The 17,642-nt window shown below is 43.4% G+C and overlaps 1 protein-coding gene across 3 annotated transcripts; it reads right to left on the reverse strand.

The window, feature by feature from the left end:
- Positions 1 to 6: 6 nt before the first annotated feature.
- Mettl3 (methyltransferase 3, N6-adenosine-methyltransferase complex catalytic subunit) lies at positions 7 to 14,482 on the reverse strand. Of its 3 annotated transcripts, none has more exons than XM_008770555.4 (11): positions 10,670 to 14,482; positions 5,166 to 5,383; positions 4,683 to 5,087; positions 3,645 to 3,820; positions 2,873 to 3,089; positions 2,484 to 2,671; positions 2,133 to 2,171; positions 1,880 to 1,988; positions 1,733 to 1,798; positions 1,302 to 1,434; positions 7 to 218 (listed from the first exon to the last, which is right to left on the reverse strand). In XM_008770555.4, the coding sequence occupies exons 1-10, from the start codon at positions 10,767 to 10,769 to the stop codon at positions 1,318 to 1,320; spliced, it is 1,635 nt and encodes a 544-aa protein (XP_008768777.1). In that variant the 5' UTR covers positions 10,770 to 14,482; the 3' UTR covers positions 7 to 218; positions 1,302 to 1,317. The 3 variants fall into 3 exon arrangements, with proteins under 3 accessions (XP_008768777.1, NP_001019965.1, XP_038949409.1); NM_001024794.1 differs by having other exon boundaries at positions 1,322 to 1,434; positions 10,670 to 10,835; XM_039093481.2 differs by lacking the exon at positions 10,670 to 14,482 and adding an exon at positions 5,588 to 5,724 and having other exon boundaries at positions 1,322 to 1,434.
- Between the last annotated feature and the right edge of the window lie 3,160 nt (positions 14,483 to 17,642).

The raw sequence follows: 17,642 nt of genomic DNA on the forward strand, positions 1-17,642 counted from the left end.
CAAAAATGCCAATTATAATACAGACTTTTATTTATGTACAGGGTGGGGGACACTGCATAAGCACTTCTCTTCAGGCAGCCTGTGGAGCCACGGCTCTCAATGTCTCCTATAAGTTCTTAGGTTTAGAGATGACACCATCTGGATACCTGTGCTTAAACCGGGCAACCACATCTGGGTCCAGAAGGTGTATCCCATCCAGTTGGTTTCCAAGAGTAATCCTAAAACGGGGGAACAAAAGGCAAACAAATCTGTAAGGGCTTAATACTGTTAAAATATTCTGGTGACACCTCCTGCCACCAAATGGCCATGCCAGGTTTTGTTTCTTTAGCTCTCAGGGTCTCTCTATGTATTCTTAGGCTGTCCTAGAACTCTCCATGTAGACCAAGCTAACCTTGAACTCAGAGATCTACTTGCCTCTGCCTCCCAAGTGCTGGGGCTAAAGGTAGACTCCACTATGCCCAGCCCATGTCAATTTTTAAAAAGATCATAGCGGAGTTGGGGATTTAGCTCAGGGGTAGAGCGCTTGCCTAGCAAGCACAAGGCCCTGGGTTCGGTCCCCAGCTCCGAAAAAAAAAAGAAAAAGGAAAAAGGAAAAAAGAAAAACTGACTGGATTTTTCATTTTAATTTCTTTGGTGGTGGTCCTAGGGGTTGAACCTAGGCATCTTACACAGCCAGCCCCCTTCCCTTTTGAGACTTCTAACTAAATTGGATTCATTATGTAGCCTAGGCAGACCTTAACTTTGCAATCCTCCTGCTTCAGTCTCATGCCCTGAGATCCAGCTGGATCGGGATCTGTATATCTAAGGATTAGTAATTGATGCTAGCCAGACCTATTTTATTCAGTCATTGCTAGTGAATAATCCTTGGATAATTAAAAATGCCAGCCATTGGGGTTGGGGATTTAGCTCAGTGGTAGAGCGCTTGCCTAGGAAGCGCAAGGCCCTGGGTTCGGTCCCCAGCTCCGAAAAAAAGAACAAAAAAAAAAAAAAAAAAAAAAGCCAGCCATTGGAGTCAAGCATTAAAACTGACAGATTAAATACTTAGTAGCCACTAGGGGGCAGATTTAATATATGCGACAGAATAGCTGAAAATCCTTGGGCAGTTATAACTTTAAGAACAGCCCTTTCCGTTCTAATGAATGTTGTAGATTCCAGTAAAATGATTTAAACATAAGCTTAAGCCATCTGAGTTTTTAAAGCCCATTTGTAGACTACCAGAAATTACACAACTCAGTGATTTCTGTCTTTGACTATACAGGTTTTTTTGGGGGGGGGCGAGGCAGAGGTGGGAAGGCACTAGCCTGTTGTCTAGTAATGTTACCAGTTGGGCTGCACATTGTGTGGTCGTCCAAATAACTCAATCTTTCGGGTGCCAGGGGACAGTCTCTCAATCATGCCATATATTTCATCTGGTTTGTGACTGGTGGAACGAACCTAGAAAATAAAAACTCAAGCTACTTTAAGTTATTCAAGATTGCCCAATAGATGAGAAATAGCTCAACGGTTATGAGCACTTCTTGCTCTTCCAGAGGACTCGGGTTCAATTCCCAGCACCTACATGGCAGCTCATGACACCCTCATAAAGACATACATGCAGGCAAAATACTGATACACATGAAATAAATTTTTAAAAAGTTACTCAAGATTGCAATTCTAGCCTGGTCTGTGTTATCCAAATGAGACTATCTGACAGGAGTATTGAATTGAAAATCTGAAAACTTTAGACACATACCTCAGCTACAATCACATCGCAATCCAGACCCTGGTTGAAGCCTTGGGGATTTCCTTTGACACCAACCTGTTCATCACAGAGAACATGGTTACTTTATGAAGCCACAGCTCTCTGTCCTGAGCAGTTCCTCCTCCTGCTGTTACTCACCAAGCAGTGCTCCTTCCCGTGGTTCAGCCAGTGGCCTGTCCGGCCTGTCCTGATGATGCGCTGCAGCTGATTGGTCTTCACCCAGATGATCTCGTCCACCCGCTCGTAACTGTGGAGCATACGAGAGAACGTGAGCTTAACCAGCCTCACAACTGAGGCACAGCACTAGAAGCAGAGGCACTGAGAGAAGGGACATGCATCTCACAGTTCAAATTACATCTCCCTCAAAAAGGGAAACACAGTTTCTACTTACCCCCAGAGGTTCAGACATTCTCTGCCCAATTCCATGGCCCTAAAAGATGGAAGGTTAAACAGTTTGCCCATGTTTCCATAATTTCCCTTCAGAATATCTTATGTATTATAAATGTCAGAAGCATTTACACCACTGGGGCAACTGAGTAGAATGAAAAGACGAAGTAGCAGCTAATCTGAGAGACCTTATTTTTCTAAAATCAAGAATCCCAAGTATTAGTGCTATAAACATCAGACCCCATGGAAGGGGCAGGCCTCCTAAGTCTGTGACACATTTAATCGAATGCCTGACAGCCCCAGGGTTTTACCCAGTTTTCACTCTGCCCGTACCTACATATCTGGATTATATTACCTGCCTGTGACCCAGAGGAAAAGAAAGCCATCATCCTGTAGTACTGGTATATTGAGCCTGCGCATCTCGTCATCTGTTAACGTCCCATACGGTAGCTCCATGTGAATATCCCAAGGTGGGTCAGCCATCACAACTGCAAATTTGCCCAAGATACTGACGTCCAGGTAGCGGATATCACAACAGATCCACTGCATGAGGTAGTAGGTGGTCATCTTTCCTTCTTTCACAGACTACGGTCCCGAGCCCTCTAACTCAAGCACTCCTATCCCCTCCCATCAGTAAGCCAGATTGCTAACTTGTTCCCTGTTTTTCTACACGTATGGCTATCCCACTCAGTTTAAGTATCTAGCTTCAAGTAGGCTTTCCCAGCCTGTGCAGACATGTGGTACCTGGGGTGGAAAGAGTCGGTCTGCACTGGAGTCGCCCCCAACGCTCTGTGTAAGAGCAAGCTCCTGGCTCGGCATGTGCTCCTTGCTGCCAGGACTCTCAGAATCCACACAGGCGTCAATTTCATAGTGGACATACTTGCAGGTGTCCATGTGGAAGCAGGTGTTCAGGAAAGAGCAATCACCTAAAGACTCATCAGTGTGCTTGTTGATAATCCGTCTGGGAAAATAAAACGGAATCAGAATCAAGACAGTACTCAGAAGTAGAGTATACAATTCAAGTGCAAAATTTCTTGTTCTCCCCCAATTTTCTGTACTGTTACACTAAAGCACTTTAGCTTTTTCTGAATGAAGACTTATCTGGGGGGCAGTGGCTTGGGCTATCATCCCAGCACTGATAACTAGAGCCGGATATCAGAAAGGTCCTCCTCGGCACGGCGGCCTGAGCTATGAAACCCTGTCTCAACACCAGAATACAGACTTCTTCTCTCACTAAAGGAAAGAAGAGAGTCCAGGAAGGACCTTGGCTCATTACTTCAGGGTAAAACACTGGCCCTAAGCCCAGGTTCCTGATTTCTCCTAGGACTACCTTCCTTCCAGACTTTAGCTTTCATCGTTACTCAGAGACCCAGATGCTCGACTAGAAAGTTTTCCTTTTTGCAAGTGAGCCTGTATTCCTTCTCATACAGTAGCCATTCCAAAGGCAGGAAGAATGTGCTGCAAAGGAGTTACTGCTTCTGGAAAACCCTCCCCACCTCGTTCCCTCCCAAGAGACCTGAAGTGCAGCTTGCGACAAGGCCGATCAGCGTCACTGGCTTTCATGCACTCTTCCTTGGTCCCATAGTCACAAAATTCTTGCACCTGGGCCCGACCTCGAGAGCGGAACTTTTCAACAATGGACTGTTCCTTGGCTGTTGTGGTATTTAATAGCTCTAGGATCTCCTGACTGACCTGTGACAGAAGTAGCCTTGGTCTTAAGGGTTTGTAGATAAATCAGCCCTTGAACTGCCTCCACAAGTCTAATCACATAATGTCTGAAGAATAAGGTGAATAAACCATGTAGAGAGTTGGAATGGGCTCCGTCCTCCTCACAAGCATTTAGAATGGAATTCAAATGCAAAAAGCCTGGTTTCTTTAACTGAGCAGTAAGCGGATCTTACCTCCCTAAAAGAGTAACTTTCCCTCAAAAAAGCTAATTAGTATTGACTGGGTAACTAAGAAAGGCACAGTGCGAGTATTCTATTGCTTAACTCAGTCTATTCAATAATTCTGTAAAGGAGAACTCTGGTTATCATCATCAAAGGCCAAACTATTTAAAACTACATTAAAAGTCAGCAGCAAACAAGAATTCAATGTAGTTCAAATCAGAACCACTGTATTGATAATTTCATCAACTTCCAACTTGGTCCAAATGAGTATTTATTTGAATTTCTGCTTTCTCTGAATCCTCTTTTGAGGATTCATCCAGATTCTGTAAATAAGGAATTCTTCAAAATGGCATTATTGATATTTTAAGACTAGACAGTTTTATTTGGGGAAGGAAGAACAGAAGGGGTCCTACTATACATTGTAGCATGTTTAGCAAAAGTTTTAGCCCCTACGTTCCAGATCCTCTATCTATTCAGTGCCAATAGCACTCTACCATACTGTGTTAACATTGGACCCAGACACCACTAAACACTTGGGGAAGAGGAAAATCATTCCCGTTGAGAACCACTGCTCTATGTCTTAATTCTAAGAAATATTCCTTGTGCAAACAGTAACAAGTCAGGACTGTAACTGAGGAATGTGGGTGTTTTCACACAATCCCTACCTTCTTGCTCTGCTGTTCCTTAGTTGACTGTTGGTTCAAAAGACTTTCTATCTCCAGGTCAACATCTGAGGCAGCGTGCTTCCTTGATTTCTTAGCTGGCTCCTTAGCTGGTTCTGATGTTGAAGAGCCCAGACCAGATGCTAAAGAGCTGGTAAAGGTAGCCACTGTAGTCAAGTCCTGCTCTGCACGCCGTTTCTGCCCTGTGATAGTCCCTGCTGCCTCTCCAAGGCCTTTCTTTTCTGCCACAGCCCCCATCATGGCAGACAGCTTGGAGTGGTCAGCATAGGTTACGAGAGTGGGATGTGCGTCATCTTGTAGGAGACCTCGCTTTACCTCAATCAACTCCTGGGCAGCAAATTTCTGTAGAAGGCTTTCTACCCCATCTTGAGTGGCAGGTGCATCTGGCTAAAGAAAGGAGATGACCATAAGACACCATGAACAAAAGCAAATGTGTGATAAATTCCAATTTTATCAGGTTATTACCGTAGAGATGGCAAGACGGATGGATACAGCATCAGTGGGCAAGGTTAAGGCGAGATCTGAGAGGTGGTGTAGCAACTTCTTCTCTAACTCAGGGTCTGTAGCTAATTCAGGGACTATAGACGTTGTGCTGGGCTTAGGGCCACTAGAGGTAGGGGCAGTAGGCACTGGGCTATCACTACGGAAGGTTGGGGACAGTGCTGCTTCTGGATTCCTTAAGTCTAAAAGGAAGAAAATAAAATGGAAAGGGTCAGTACTACCAATGTTCACACTCCTCGGGGTTTGATTCTCCACATTCCTTGTACACACATCTTTCACTTCACACAGGTTCTCTGACCAGCATTAGTGATGGATCACCTTTCACGAACACATTAGCTTTTGCTGTTTTGCCAGAATAATCCTGGATTTTACTGAGAACTACTCACCGTTTCTCTGTTGGGGTAGCAATCTTTTCCTGAGTCTCTGCCCCCACTGCTTCAAAGGAAGTGAAGTAGCACGGTGCACTCACAGACCTCTGCCACCTTCTCCTTCGCTCAAATGTCACAATAAATCCACACTTTAACTTAAAATTTCAAAAAATGAGTACTTTCAATAATCAAGACTGGGATCTGATTCTGTTTTCCAGGGATAGATTATGAATTTTTAATAAAGCATGGCCACTGGCCATGGAGAACATGTTTCACACTTATAAACATCAGACCCTTGGAATATCTGGCTAAAGGCCAGATCAACAAAGGATGGTTCCAGCAGATTTCCACTGTCTGCTCTCACGCCACTAACTGTACACATGGAAAGGTCATGGAAGCACAGTAAAGGTTTGGATGATTTAGCATAACTGCCTTAGCTAAAAGTATGCAAGGAATATAAGTAATAATTAGTACATAGTATACTTACAGCAGTGTAAGAGAAATACTTGCAGTTAGCAGGACTGAGCTGCTGGTTACTAGACGCTTAGAATTCGCAGATGCTACAAGTCTAATAAACGTGAACTAAAACAGTCACAGCACTAGGAGCAAGTCCTGAGCTTTCTTACTCAGGTTAATTTGTTTGAAGTGCCAAAAATTACTTTCAATGAGCAAACATGCACAATAAGAGCCATTGTAACAAGGAAATAAACTATTTTTAAATAGGAATTCAGATTCTATCAACAGTTAAAGTATTTTCTTGACTCAAAGTATGCCAAAGGGGTAATATATAAGTTGTGGAAGCCGGGCCTATAAGCCTAGCTTTTTGGGAGGCTAAGGCAGGAAGGATCACAGAAGCGTTGGGCTACAGAGTAGTTTATGCCTAAATCTAGACAGTTTAGCAAACCTTTCTCAAACTATAAATTTAGAAAGGCAGCTGGGCATAGTCGCACATTGCCTTTAATTCCAGTATCCATGCTGGGGCAGGCAGACAGCTCTGAGTTTGAGGCCAGCTTGGTGTACACAGCTAGTTCCAGGCCAGCCAGAGTTACATGGTGAGGCACTGTCTATAAACAAACAAATAAATAGCAAAAACCAGTAAAAATAAAAATAAATAAAAATAATTAAGGGCTGGCTTATAGCTCAGTGGTAGACTGCTTGCTCACAGGTAGAACCTCTAGAAATAATCAATCAATCAAAACCAATTAGATATATAAATAAAAATAACTAAGGGCTAGCATATGCCTAAATAGTATAGTGAATTGCCAGCTCTTTGTAAAAACCCTAGACATAGTATCAGTGAATCCCCTCCCCAGCCCACCCCAAAAATGGGGACTTTTTGATAGGGACTATAAAAATATGGGTATGTTTTTTATGTAGCTCTGGCCATCTTGGAACTCACTATGTAGTCCAGAGATCTGCCTGCCTCTGCCTCCCAAGTGTGGAATCAGTGCTGGAAAAGCATACACCACCATGACTATCCTAATACAGGTAAGTTTAAATCAAAGCATATCACTACTTGGACATGAAGTGATTTTTCACAGGGCCTTACTATTTAGTCCAGGCTGACCTGGAACGAACCTACTATGTAGCCCAGGGTATCCTCGAACTCTGCTGCCTTCGCCTCCCAAGTACCAAGATTACAGGTCTGGGCCATCATATCTGGCCTTGTCTGCCTGAGACAGGATATACTTAGTTCATGCTAACCTAAAATTTTCTAACCTCCTGCTGGGGTTATAGGCATGTAATGCCAGGTCTAGCTTACTAGGTAGATTTTGAAATGTTTTTAAGTCAAGTCATATATTAACCATTTCTCCATTTATACTCAAATTATGTGCCCAGGGCTGAAGAGATGGCTTGATGGTTAAAGTGTTTGGTGTTCTTACAGAGGACCTGGGGTTTGGTTTCCAGAACCTATATGATGGCTCACAACTATTTGTAAATGCAGTTCCATGGGATCCAAAGACCTCTTCTGGCATTGAAGGGTACTGGGAACACACATGGTGCACATAATTACACGAAGTCAAAATGCTTATATACATAAAAAATACAAACAAATGTATGCCAAGCACTATATAATACAATCCTGTTTCTACAAATGTTTATTTTGCTAATCAAGATTCAAGGCCTCTCTAGGCAATTCTTTTTTGTTGTTATTGTTTTGTTTTTCAAGACAAGGTCCCTCTGTGTAGCCCTGGCCATCCTAGAACTGGTTCTGTAGAGCAGGCTGGCCTTGAACTCCGCCTCCTGAGAGCAAACTCAGAGTTATGTGTGTGCCCTAGCACCTGGCGTGGTGATGTTTATTAGACATCAATTTTGTAGGCTTCTGTCTAGGCCAATTTAATGAGCACACTTTGGGGAAGCTGTCCATGATCCAAACAAATGTAAATAAATAAATAGTACATTTTTTTTTCTCGGAGCTGAGAACCGAACCCAGGGCCTTGTGCTTACTAGGCAAGCGTTCTACCACTGAGCTACATCCCCAACCCTAAATAGTACATTCTTAAGCATTTTTTATGATTTCAAACTTCTAACTAAAGCTCCAGAAACATCCTTTTAAATGTAATCTAGTCAAAATTCTGTGTGGAAACATTACTTCTGAAGCCACAAATATAGTTAAAACTCTTATTTTACATAAATGCACTGATACCTAATATTACATATGTTTAAATAAACTTTCTGATATTAGATTTCAAACAATCTATCAACTCAAATAAGCAATCTGACGGTTGTGCCCATTATATTTCTGTGATTAAGATGTTATTTCTCTTCATTCCTTTTATATTTAAGACAGAGTCTTACTTTGGAGCTCTGGCTATCCCGTAACCCATTATGTACACCATGCTGGCTTCAAACTCTGTCTGCTTCTGTTTCCAGAGTGGTGGGCTTAAAGGCATGTGCTACCACAGTCCACCTTTTTGGTTTTGAGGCAAGTTCTTTTCCAGTACACAGGCTGGCTATATCCCTGAGGATGACCTTGAAGTCAAGAGATTCTTGTCTAAGGACAAGATGACTTGTATGCCTCTAGCCCCAACCAGACTGACAATTTTCAACATATTTTTTTACATAAAGCAAGCTTTTTCGGTTACTAAAAGGTTTTTCTTTTTTTTTTTTTTTTTCTTTTTTTCAGAGCTGGGGATCGAACCCAGGGCCTTGCGCTCGCTAGGCAAGCGCTCTACCACTGAGCTAAATCCCCAACCCCAGGTTTTTCTTTTTCATTTGTGCATGAGTGTTACAGTGGCAGGCCCCACTACTCTACCTTATTTGCTTGAGACAGGGTGAGTCCCTTACTGAATTTGGACAGCTAGGTTGGTAGCCAGTGAGCCCCCCCATGATCCTTCTTGTCTCTGCAGCCGACAGCACTTGGAGACCTCTGTGCTAGAGATTTGAACTCTGATCCTCACGCTTGTACAGCAAATGTTCTTACCTGCTGCACTGTCTCCCTCCAGCCCCTAAACGACTGTTTTCAAAAAGGCAGTAAGATACTTAAGTCTAGTAACTGGAGACTTTGGTAAATAGATTAAAAGCCAACTTAGTCGTTTGTCTATGACAGATATGTAATTATGTTTTCTACCTAAGACTGATAAACAAAAAGAAACAGGAGCTGGAGAAACATCTAGGCAGTTGAGAGCCCTGACTGCACTTGTTGAAGACCTAGTTTTGATTCCTAGAGATTCCCAGTACCCACATGGCGGCTAACAACTTTCTAAAACTCCAGCTGCAGAGGACTGTGAGGTGCAAGGCATCTTTTTCTGGCCCCCAGGGGCACCAGGTGTGTGGTGCACAGACGTCACAGACATACATGCAGACAAAGCACCCATAATCCATACAAATAAAATAAACAAACAGGGGTTACTTATACGAAAACCAAACTTACCAGGCACAGATGTTTGTTTGGTGAGGAAAAAAACCCTCCAAATCTTGGTTTCTAATTATTGTCTTTTCCTATGTTTTGCACTTTGTGTTCCATAATGCCCTGTTATCTTTTTAAAATTATGTAATCTGATAAATCTTGTATTGGCTAATGCAATTTAAAAATCAAGGACAAATTTAACTGGCAACTCCAGTAGGCTGGCCCCACTGAGGATACCCCGTTTCTGTTCTTTAGTCATTGTACTGACCATGGACTCATTCATTTATCATCATATTTTGTTGTTTTGTTTTGAGAGAAGGTCCCTCTGTGTACTCCTGACTGTCCTGGAACTCACAACTCACCATGTATACCAGGCTGGTCTCAAACTCATAGACTCTTGTCTATGCCTCCAAAGCGCTGGGATTAAAGGTATGGGCCACCATGCTGGGTTTTCTCCCTGGCTTTTTCTTCTAATTTTCTTTGATTTTCACCTAGATTTTAAGCTCCTTTAAGGTAAGAGCAGTGTCATCTTTTTGTTGAAACTCATGAATAGTGTAAATATGCAATAAATGTTTACTAATTACAGTAAGAATCTTGCCAGAGCACCCAGATCCAGAAAGTGACCACGTGAACTTAATTTCCCCAAGGTCTGCTGATGGGAAGTGCCTTCAAGTTTTCTAGCTTTATCACCCAAGGGGGAGGGCGTGTTTAAAGACCAAAACCAAGTGTTTTCAGATTCTTGCTACGTTTGTTAACAGTTGCATTACTCATTCAGCACCACTAGTGAGGACCTTGTAGTGGCTGCTAAACTGGGCACTGGGGATATACAGAAGCAGCCCTTGCTCCCCGCGTACAATGAGAAAGAAAAGACAGTGATAACGCAAACGTTACAACTAAGGTAAACCAGGCACAGAAGCAACAAAAAGGGCTTTGCTGCCTCTCGGAATAGGGTACTGAGAGGCTTCACAGACGCAACGTTCTCTTAGGACTGGAGTGGGGCACAAGGAAAGGTGTGGGCTCCATGTTGGTGTGGTGTTACGCTTGAAAAACAGGCGCCCTGGAGGAGGAGGCACTGCAAGCTTTCCCGCAGGTGGACACACGGTTCAGCTCCTCAGGGGGAAAACGGTCTAACCAACAGCCCAGGAGTCCGATAAAGGGTTGCTCCGGAAAGGGCGCAGAGCCCGGGGCTGTCTTTCTCTCCAGGAGTCGCTCGCCCCGCCCCGGCCCGCCCCGACCACCCCACACCTCACCCAAGTGCCCAGAGTCCTGCTTCCGCCGCCGCTGCAGTCTCTCGCGAAGCGAGTCCAGTTGTTTCTTATGGGCCTGGATAGAGCTCCACGTGTCCGACATCCTAGTTCCTAGCGCGGACTAGCACATCCCCAGCCTAGAACGAAGATACATCTAATTCTCACGCGGACGCCCGAAAGGCCAGCCGGATAAAGAGCCAAGATGAAAAGCCACTTCCGGTTGGCGAACCAGCGGACGTAATCCTCACCGCAGTTCTGTCTCGTGCTTCCGGGAGCGCTGAGGCTGTGTTTGCCATGTTGGTAGCTGGCAGAGCGGCCATGTTGACTCTTTAAGTCGTTAGTGACCACACATTAAAATAGCAGGACTAGAACATGTGTGAGTGTTTGACGGATGGGTGTATGTGTCGGGAGATAGATGGGCGGGATGCGGTGAACAGATTGTTTGTCTGGTCGATTGTGTACTCTGGTCCTTGCTCATGCTAGCAAGCACTGTATCACAGATTTCTGCTCTTCAGGACCCAGATTTTCTAAGTTAAATATGATCAGTTTTTTTTTTCCTCTTTTTTCTTTTTATAAAATGTGTGTGAAAGGAGAGTAGAGTTTCACTATGTGGCTCTGCCTAGTCTCCAATTCGCAACCCTCCTGCCTCAATATCCTGAGTGCTGGGAATTCAGATAAATTCTAAGACAAACACCTTAATTAGAGAGCCATCTTTTTCAGTGCGAGGGAGCACTTTTTAAAAATGTACAGCAGGAGCTGGAGAGATGACTGGGCAGTTAAGAACATTGACTGCTCTTCCAGACGTCCTGAGTTCAATTTCCAGCAATCACATGGTCATTCATATCCGTCTGTAATTGGATCTGATGCACTCTTCTGCTGTGTCTGAAAACAGCCACGTGTACTCATATACATATAATAAATTGTTCTTTTTTTAAAAAAATGTGCAGGAAATGGGGAGGTAGCTCAGGAAAATGTTTGCCGTGGAAGGATGAGATTTCCAGAACCCACAGAAATTTAAGGCAAAGCTGTGTGTGCTAGCAGACATTGTTTTAGCTTAATTTTGAAAAAGTTTTTTTGTGTTTGAATGTTTGCATATATGTGTGTTTACACACACACACACACACACACACACACACACACACACACCTACCTAGGTCCCTTGGAGACCAGAAGAGGGAGTCATCCTCATGAACTGGAGTTACAGACAGCTGGGATCTGCAGTGTGGGTGCTGGGGTTTGAACTTGAGTTCACTTCTGTAATAATAAATAGTGCTCTTTATGACTGAACCATCTCTCTAACTCATGATTAGGCAGTTTTAATCTCAGTGTTGGAAAGGCAGAGACTGCTAGATCTCTTGGGCTGGCTAGCAAACCTAGCTAGAAACAAGAACTAAAGTAAAATAGTTCTATTATCAGAATGAGAGCAATGCTGAAGTTAATCATTCACAAATCTGGATTCCATTGATAAGATCACTGTTTTGTGTTCATGATGCTGGGAATTAAACTATTGGGTCTCTCTAACACTAAGCTATTTCCCCAGCTCAGAGATCACTGCTCTTTTAAGGTCCTTAACATGTGGACCCTATGACATATATAGAAATTATAATTAAATGTTTTTATAAAATATGTCGTGTGTGTTGTTAGAGGTCAGGCATTGTGCCCTGGCCTTGTGCATGCTGGGTAAGTGCTCTGCCATTGAGCAATCCAGCCCAAATATACATATATATGTAAAATTTATTGTTTTGAGATATGTAGCCCAGACTGGCCTTAGACGCACAGAGATTCACCTGCACCCTGAATGCTAAGGTTAAAGGTGTGAGCCACCTCACCTGGCAATAACTTCTGAGCTTTAGCTGTTCTGTCAAATATGGTAAAAGTATCCATTTACTGGGTTAAGTTGGCAGTGTGCAATTTTATAAAAATAAGCATATTATTCTAGAAACAAACTGTTTTCCACTTGTTTTTTTTTTTAAAGATTTGTTTATTTTATGTAGGTAATTTACTCTTTTCAGACACACCAGATCCCATTACAGATGGTTGACAGATGGTTGCTGGGATTTGAGCTCAGGACCTCTGGAAGAGCAGTCAGTGCTCTTAACCCCTGAGCCATCTCTCCAGCCTGCTTTCCACTTGTACAGAGGCAACAGACTGTATTTAGCACATAAGGTCTATGTACAGTAGTTTGATTGCAAAGACTAATAAAATTATTCCCTAAATAATGAAAAGTTAAGGGGCTGGAGAGATGGCTCAGTGGTTAAGAGCACTGACTGCACTTCCATCCATAATGGGATCTGCAGCCCTCGTCTGGTATGTCTGAAGACTGCTCCAGTGGACTCATAAAGTAAATAAATAAATGGGTGTGGTGGGGGATGTGCATAGTATGCACAACGCCAGAGCTCTCCAGGGCAGCAAAGCAAACTCAGTTTACACCTGATTTGAGCGGATGACTGCACCTCTTATGTGCAGCTTTGCCTCCTGTGCTGTGGGGGTTGGGTCCACAGTTGGACCAATGTCTCCAGTTCTTCATGTTCTTAGGTGGGATGCATATACTTTCTATTCTCCCTAAGTTTTTTCTCCGATGGTGAAATGAGCCCATTCAAGCCAGATTGGATTAAAGGCAGGTGTATATGTAGTCATGGCCGAGTGGTTAAGGCAATGGACTAGAAATCCATTGGGGTCTCCCCACACAGGTTGGAATCCTGATAACTGTGATAAATATTATTAAAGGACTGTAATATTTGTGACTAATATTCTTTATGGGGCTCAATGAAATACCTTTGCACACTTTCACAACACCAAACTCAACTCATTACTACCTGAAAGAAATATAGGACATTAAAAACAACAGTTCATAAAGGCAGGTGTATTAGGAATCCGCTCTTGAGTGAGTTCACTGCCCCCAAGGATTGAGGCCAGGGGGATTGCCATGGATGGGGGAAGAGAAAAAGATAAAGTGTTCTCACACAGGGAAAGAAGAGGAGAAAGGGAGAGGGAGGGGAGAGAGAGAGAGAGAGAGAGAGAGAGAGAGAGAGCTAGCTCAAAATGTCTGGATTATAGAGGGAGGAGCTTCTGGGGGAAGGGCAGGAATGGCAGGCAGCCCCGCCCCTGGAATGACAAATTCAAGGTTGTGAGCAGGGTATGCCAGGTAGGGACTGAGGGATGCTGGGAGAGCCTGGAGGACGGTCTGCTTTTATATGTAAAATATGCACCCCAGTTCCTTGTCCTGGGACTCAGAAACCAAACACTATTAATTTTGTTTCTCCCTTTGAGTGTGAACTGGCTTCTGCACAGAGTTAATAAAGAAACAGAATGTGGCAAGAGTGGTATTTCCTGAGTTCCAGAACCAAGATTTGCAGCCCACATTAGCTCTTTTGGATCCTGGGTCCACACGTTCAGCTGCTATGATAGCACACTTGAACAAAGTATTTAAAGGATTGGAAAGAAAGAAAGAGAGAGAGAGAGAAAGATAAAGGGGGGGGGGGCTGGAGAGATGGCTCAGAGGTTAAGAGCAGCGACTGCTCTTCCAGAGGTCCTGAGTTCAATTCCCAGCAACCACATGGTGGCTCTCAACCATCTGTAATGGTCATGTCTGAAGTCAGCGACTCTTCTGGTGTGTCTGAAGTCATCGACAGTGTACTCACATACATGAAATAAATAAATAAATCTTAAAAAAAAAAAAAGAGAGAGAGAGAGGGGGGCTGGGGATTTAGCTCAGTGGTAGAGCGCTTACCTAGGAAGTTCAAGGCCCTGGGTTCGGTCCCCAGCTTCGAAAAAAAGAACCAAAAAAAAAAAAAAAAAAAAAAAAAAGAGAGAGAGAGAGAGAAAAGGAAAGAAAAGGAAGGAAGAAAAAAGAAAAAAGGAAGAAAGATGGATGGATGAATTCAGGTGACATGGGCAGAATTCTCTGAAAGCAAATGCTGAGACCTTAGGAGAAAGGCTCTGACCAAGCAGTGGGAGCTCTGGGAGCTGACTACTCATTAGAGTCCTGAGTGTTAGCTTGTTTCTTGTGCTTGTCCTGTTTTTGGCCAGAAAGTAGGAGTCGGATAGCCAAAGGTTGTCACTTATCAGGCTCTCTGAAGACAGCTGTTCTTACAGGGGCATCTCAAAAGCAGTTCGTCTGGATGCCAAGGGGAGCTTAATGGATCTTACAGGTCTGTGAATGCATCAGATTGCTGAGTGGATTGAATCGTTACTACGTTTAAGAATAGCCCCGGTTCTATGGTTGGACTTGTTATCTGTAGGAACCCACATCACCATATGAAAGAATCTGTTTACATAATCCTTCCTCCTAGAATCGGTCGTGGAAGTGTGTCTCATTTACCTTCTTACCTAGAAACTATAAGAAATGAATGCTCAGAAACTAAATGAATGACAAACGAATTCTCTTCCCATCCACACCGTTTATCCCTCCAGCTTGGACTTTTTTTCTGTAAAGTCCTTGTGTTTTGCAAGCTGCATTTACATATACCCATTCTATCGGGTAAACATCAACTGGACATCCAACAAGGTGATCTAGTGGAAAGTGAAAGTGAGAATGGGGTCCAAGCAAGAAGGAAGAAACCAAAGGCACTCAGAAAGATGAGTTAGCAGTGGAGAAAAAGAAACACAAAAGCAAGAAAAGCGAACAGGAAAAGAATCAAAAGGAGATGGAAAAGGGCCCTGAAAGAGTGTGGGGAGGCAGGTTTAGGGTCAAAGAAACCTCACTGACAGCTGTTACCATGAGAGCTGACATCCAACTAGCAGACCAGTCTGGTGTAGGGTAAATGATATTACCTATGTCCAATGGGGATGAAGGGGGTTAAAGGAATGGAAATCACTTCCCTTCCTCCATAAGCTGAACGGAAAAAAAATTATTTACAAAGCTTTGCCAAGAATTAAAAACAAAAGCTGTTTACCCCTCCTTAACTCCCCCAGCTTCCCAGAATTCCCATGTCATGATGAGGGCCTCCTGCACTGCTCTGATAGGAGCATCTAGAATCAAATAATTCTTCATTCTTAGCAGAGTTGAAGATACTTATGCTCGGAGCCTCCTGTCAGAATTATTGGTATAGCAGGAGAACAGCACCTTGTGGGTATAGCTGGTTTTTTGTTTTTTGTTTTTTTTTTTTTGGTTCTTTTTTTTTCCGGAGCTGGGGACTGAACCCAGGGCCTTGCGCTTCCTAGGCAAACGCTCTACCACTGAGCTAAATCCCCAACCCCAGAACAGCACCTTGTTACAAAGGACTGGAGTCTTGGGATCTAGTTCTTCTTTTAAATAGTGTTATGTGGCTCAGGATAGCCTTCCATTCCTGACACCCTGAACTCCTACTCCCTGACACCAGGAATGCAGCTCTCCATCACCCCATCCAATTGTACCTGGTTCTTTCGTTGTTCATTTCTATTTGGGTTGTTGTTTTGAGGCAGTCTCCTCTGTCCAGGTTGGTCATCATTTCCATATACAGTCACGGATGACTTTAGATACTTGATCCTCCTGCCTGTATCCCACATGTCCCACCGGTAAGCCACTGTGCCTGTCTGAATCTGAGATATTGTGTTTTTATCTTTTAAACCCAGTTATGTTCTTTTAGCATGAAGGTTTAGTGATATTATGATCTTATAAAGGGGAAAAATGCTGGCGGGTGGTGGTAGTGCACACCTTTAATCCCAGAGCTCAGGAGGCAGAGACTAGGGGGTCTGAGTTTAAGGTGAGCTTGGGAGTTCCAGGACAACCAAGGCTACAAAGAAAAACAAACAAACAAAATGTCTATTTAATGTGCTGTCTCTTGCTCGCTCTCTTTCTCTCTTACACACACACACACACACACACACACACACACACACACACACACATATAATTTCAAAGACCCAGTTCTTGGGGCTGGACATGGCTCAGTGGTGAAGAGTTCTGACTGCTTTTCCAAAGGACTTGAGTTCAATTCCCAGCACCCACATAACTGCCCACAACTGTATGTAACTCCAGGATCTACACAGGTATACATGCAGAGACTGGAGAGATGGCTCAGTGGTTAAGAGCACTGACCGCTTCCAGAGGTCCTGAGTTCAAATCCCAGCAACTACATGGTGGCTCACAACCATCTGTAATGGGATCTGATGCCCTCTTCTGCTGTGTCTGAAGACAGCTACAGTGGACTTACATATAAAATAAATCTTTTAAAAGGAAAAAAAGATATACATGCAGGCAAGCACAAATGCACATACAATTAAGAAAAAACAAGTTGATTCTCTGCAGGCCATCGTAGTGCACGGCTTTAAGCCAGCACTTGGGAGGAGGTGGATTTCTGTGAGTTTGAGGCCAGTAAGAACTACATAAAGAGACCCTGTCTCTTACACACACACACACACACACACACACACACACACACACACACACAGGCTCTCATGTGTCCCAGGCTAATGTCTACCGTGTAACTGAGCATGAGCTTGACTTCTTTCATGCATACTAAGAAAGTACCCTACCAACTGAGCTACACCACTAGCTCTTTTCTTCACATTATTACTGTTTTCCTTTTTATCATTATTTTTCTTCAAGAAGAGGTTTTTCCATGTAGCTCTGGTTGTCCTGGAACTAGTCCTTGGAGACCAGGCTAGCCTCAATCTCAGAGATCTACCTGCCTCTGCCTCTGCCTCCCTGGTGCTGTAATTAAAGATGTGTACCCACCACTACTCAGCTTGCATTTTTTTTGTTTTATTTTATTTTATTTTATTTTATTTTTTCCGGAGCTGGGGACCAAACCCAGGGCCTTGTGCTTGCTAGGCAAGCGCTTTACCACTGAGCTAAATCCCCAACCCTGCATTTTTGTTTTTAAAAGTTAACTTATTTCATATGTGTTAATTTATTTTGTTTGTGTCTGCTTGAATGTGTATTTGTATGATGTGTGCGCCTGGTATGCACAGAAGCCAGAAGATAGCATCAGATCTCCTAGAAATGGAGTTAACAGTTATGAGTCACTACATGAGTACTGGGAATTGAACCTGG

Source organism: Rattus norvegicus, chromosome 15 (genome assembly GCF_036323735.1).
Source record: "Rattus norvegicus strain BN/NHsdMcwi chromosome 15, GRCr8, whole genome shotgun sequence".
Taxonomy (NCBI): Eukaryota; Metazoa; Chordata; class Mammalia; order Rodentia; family Muridae; genus Rattus; species Rattus norvegicus.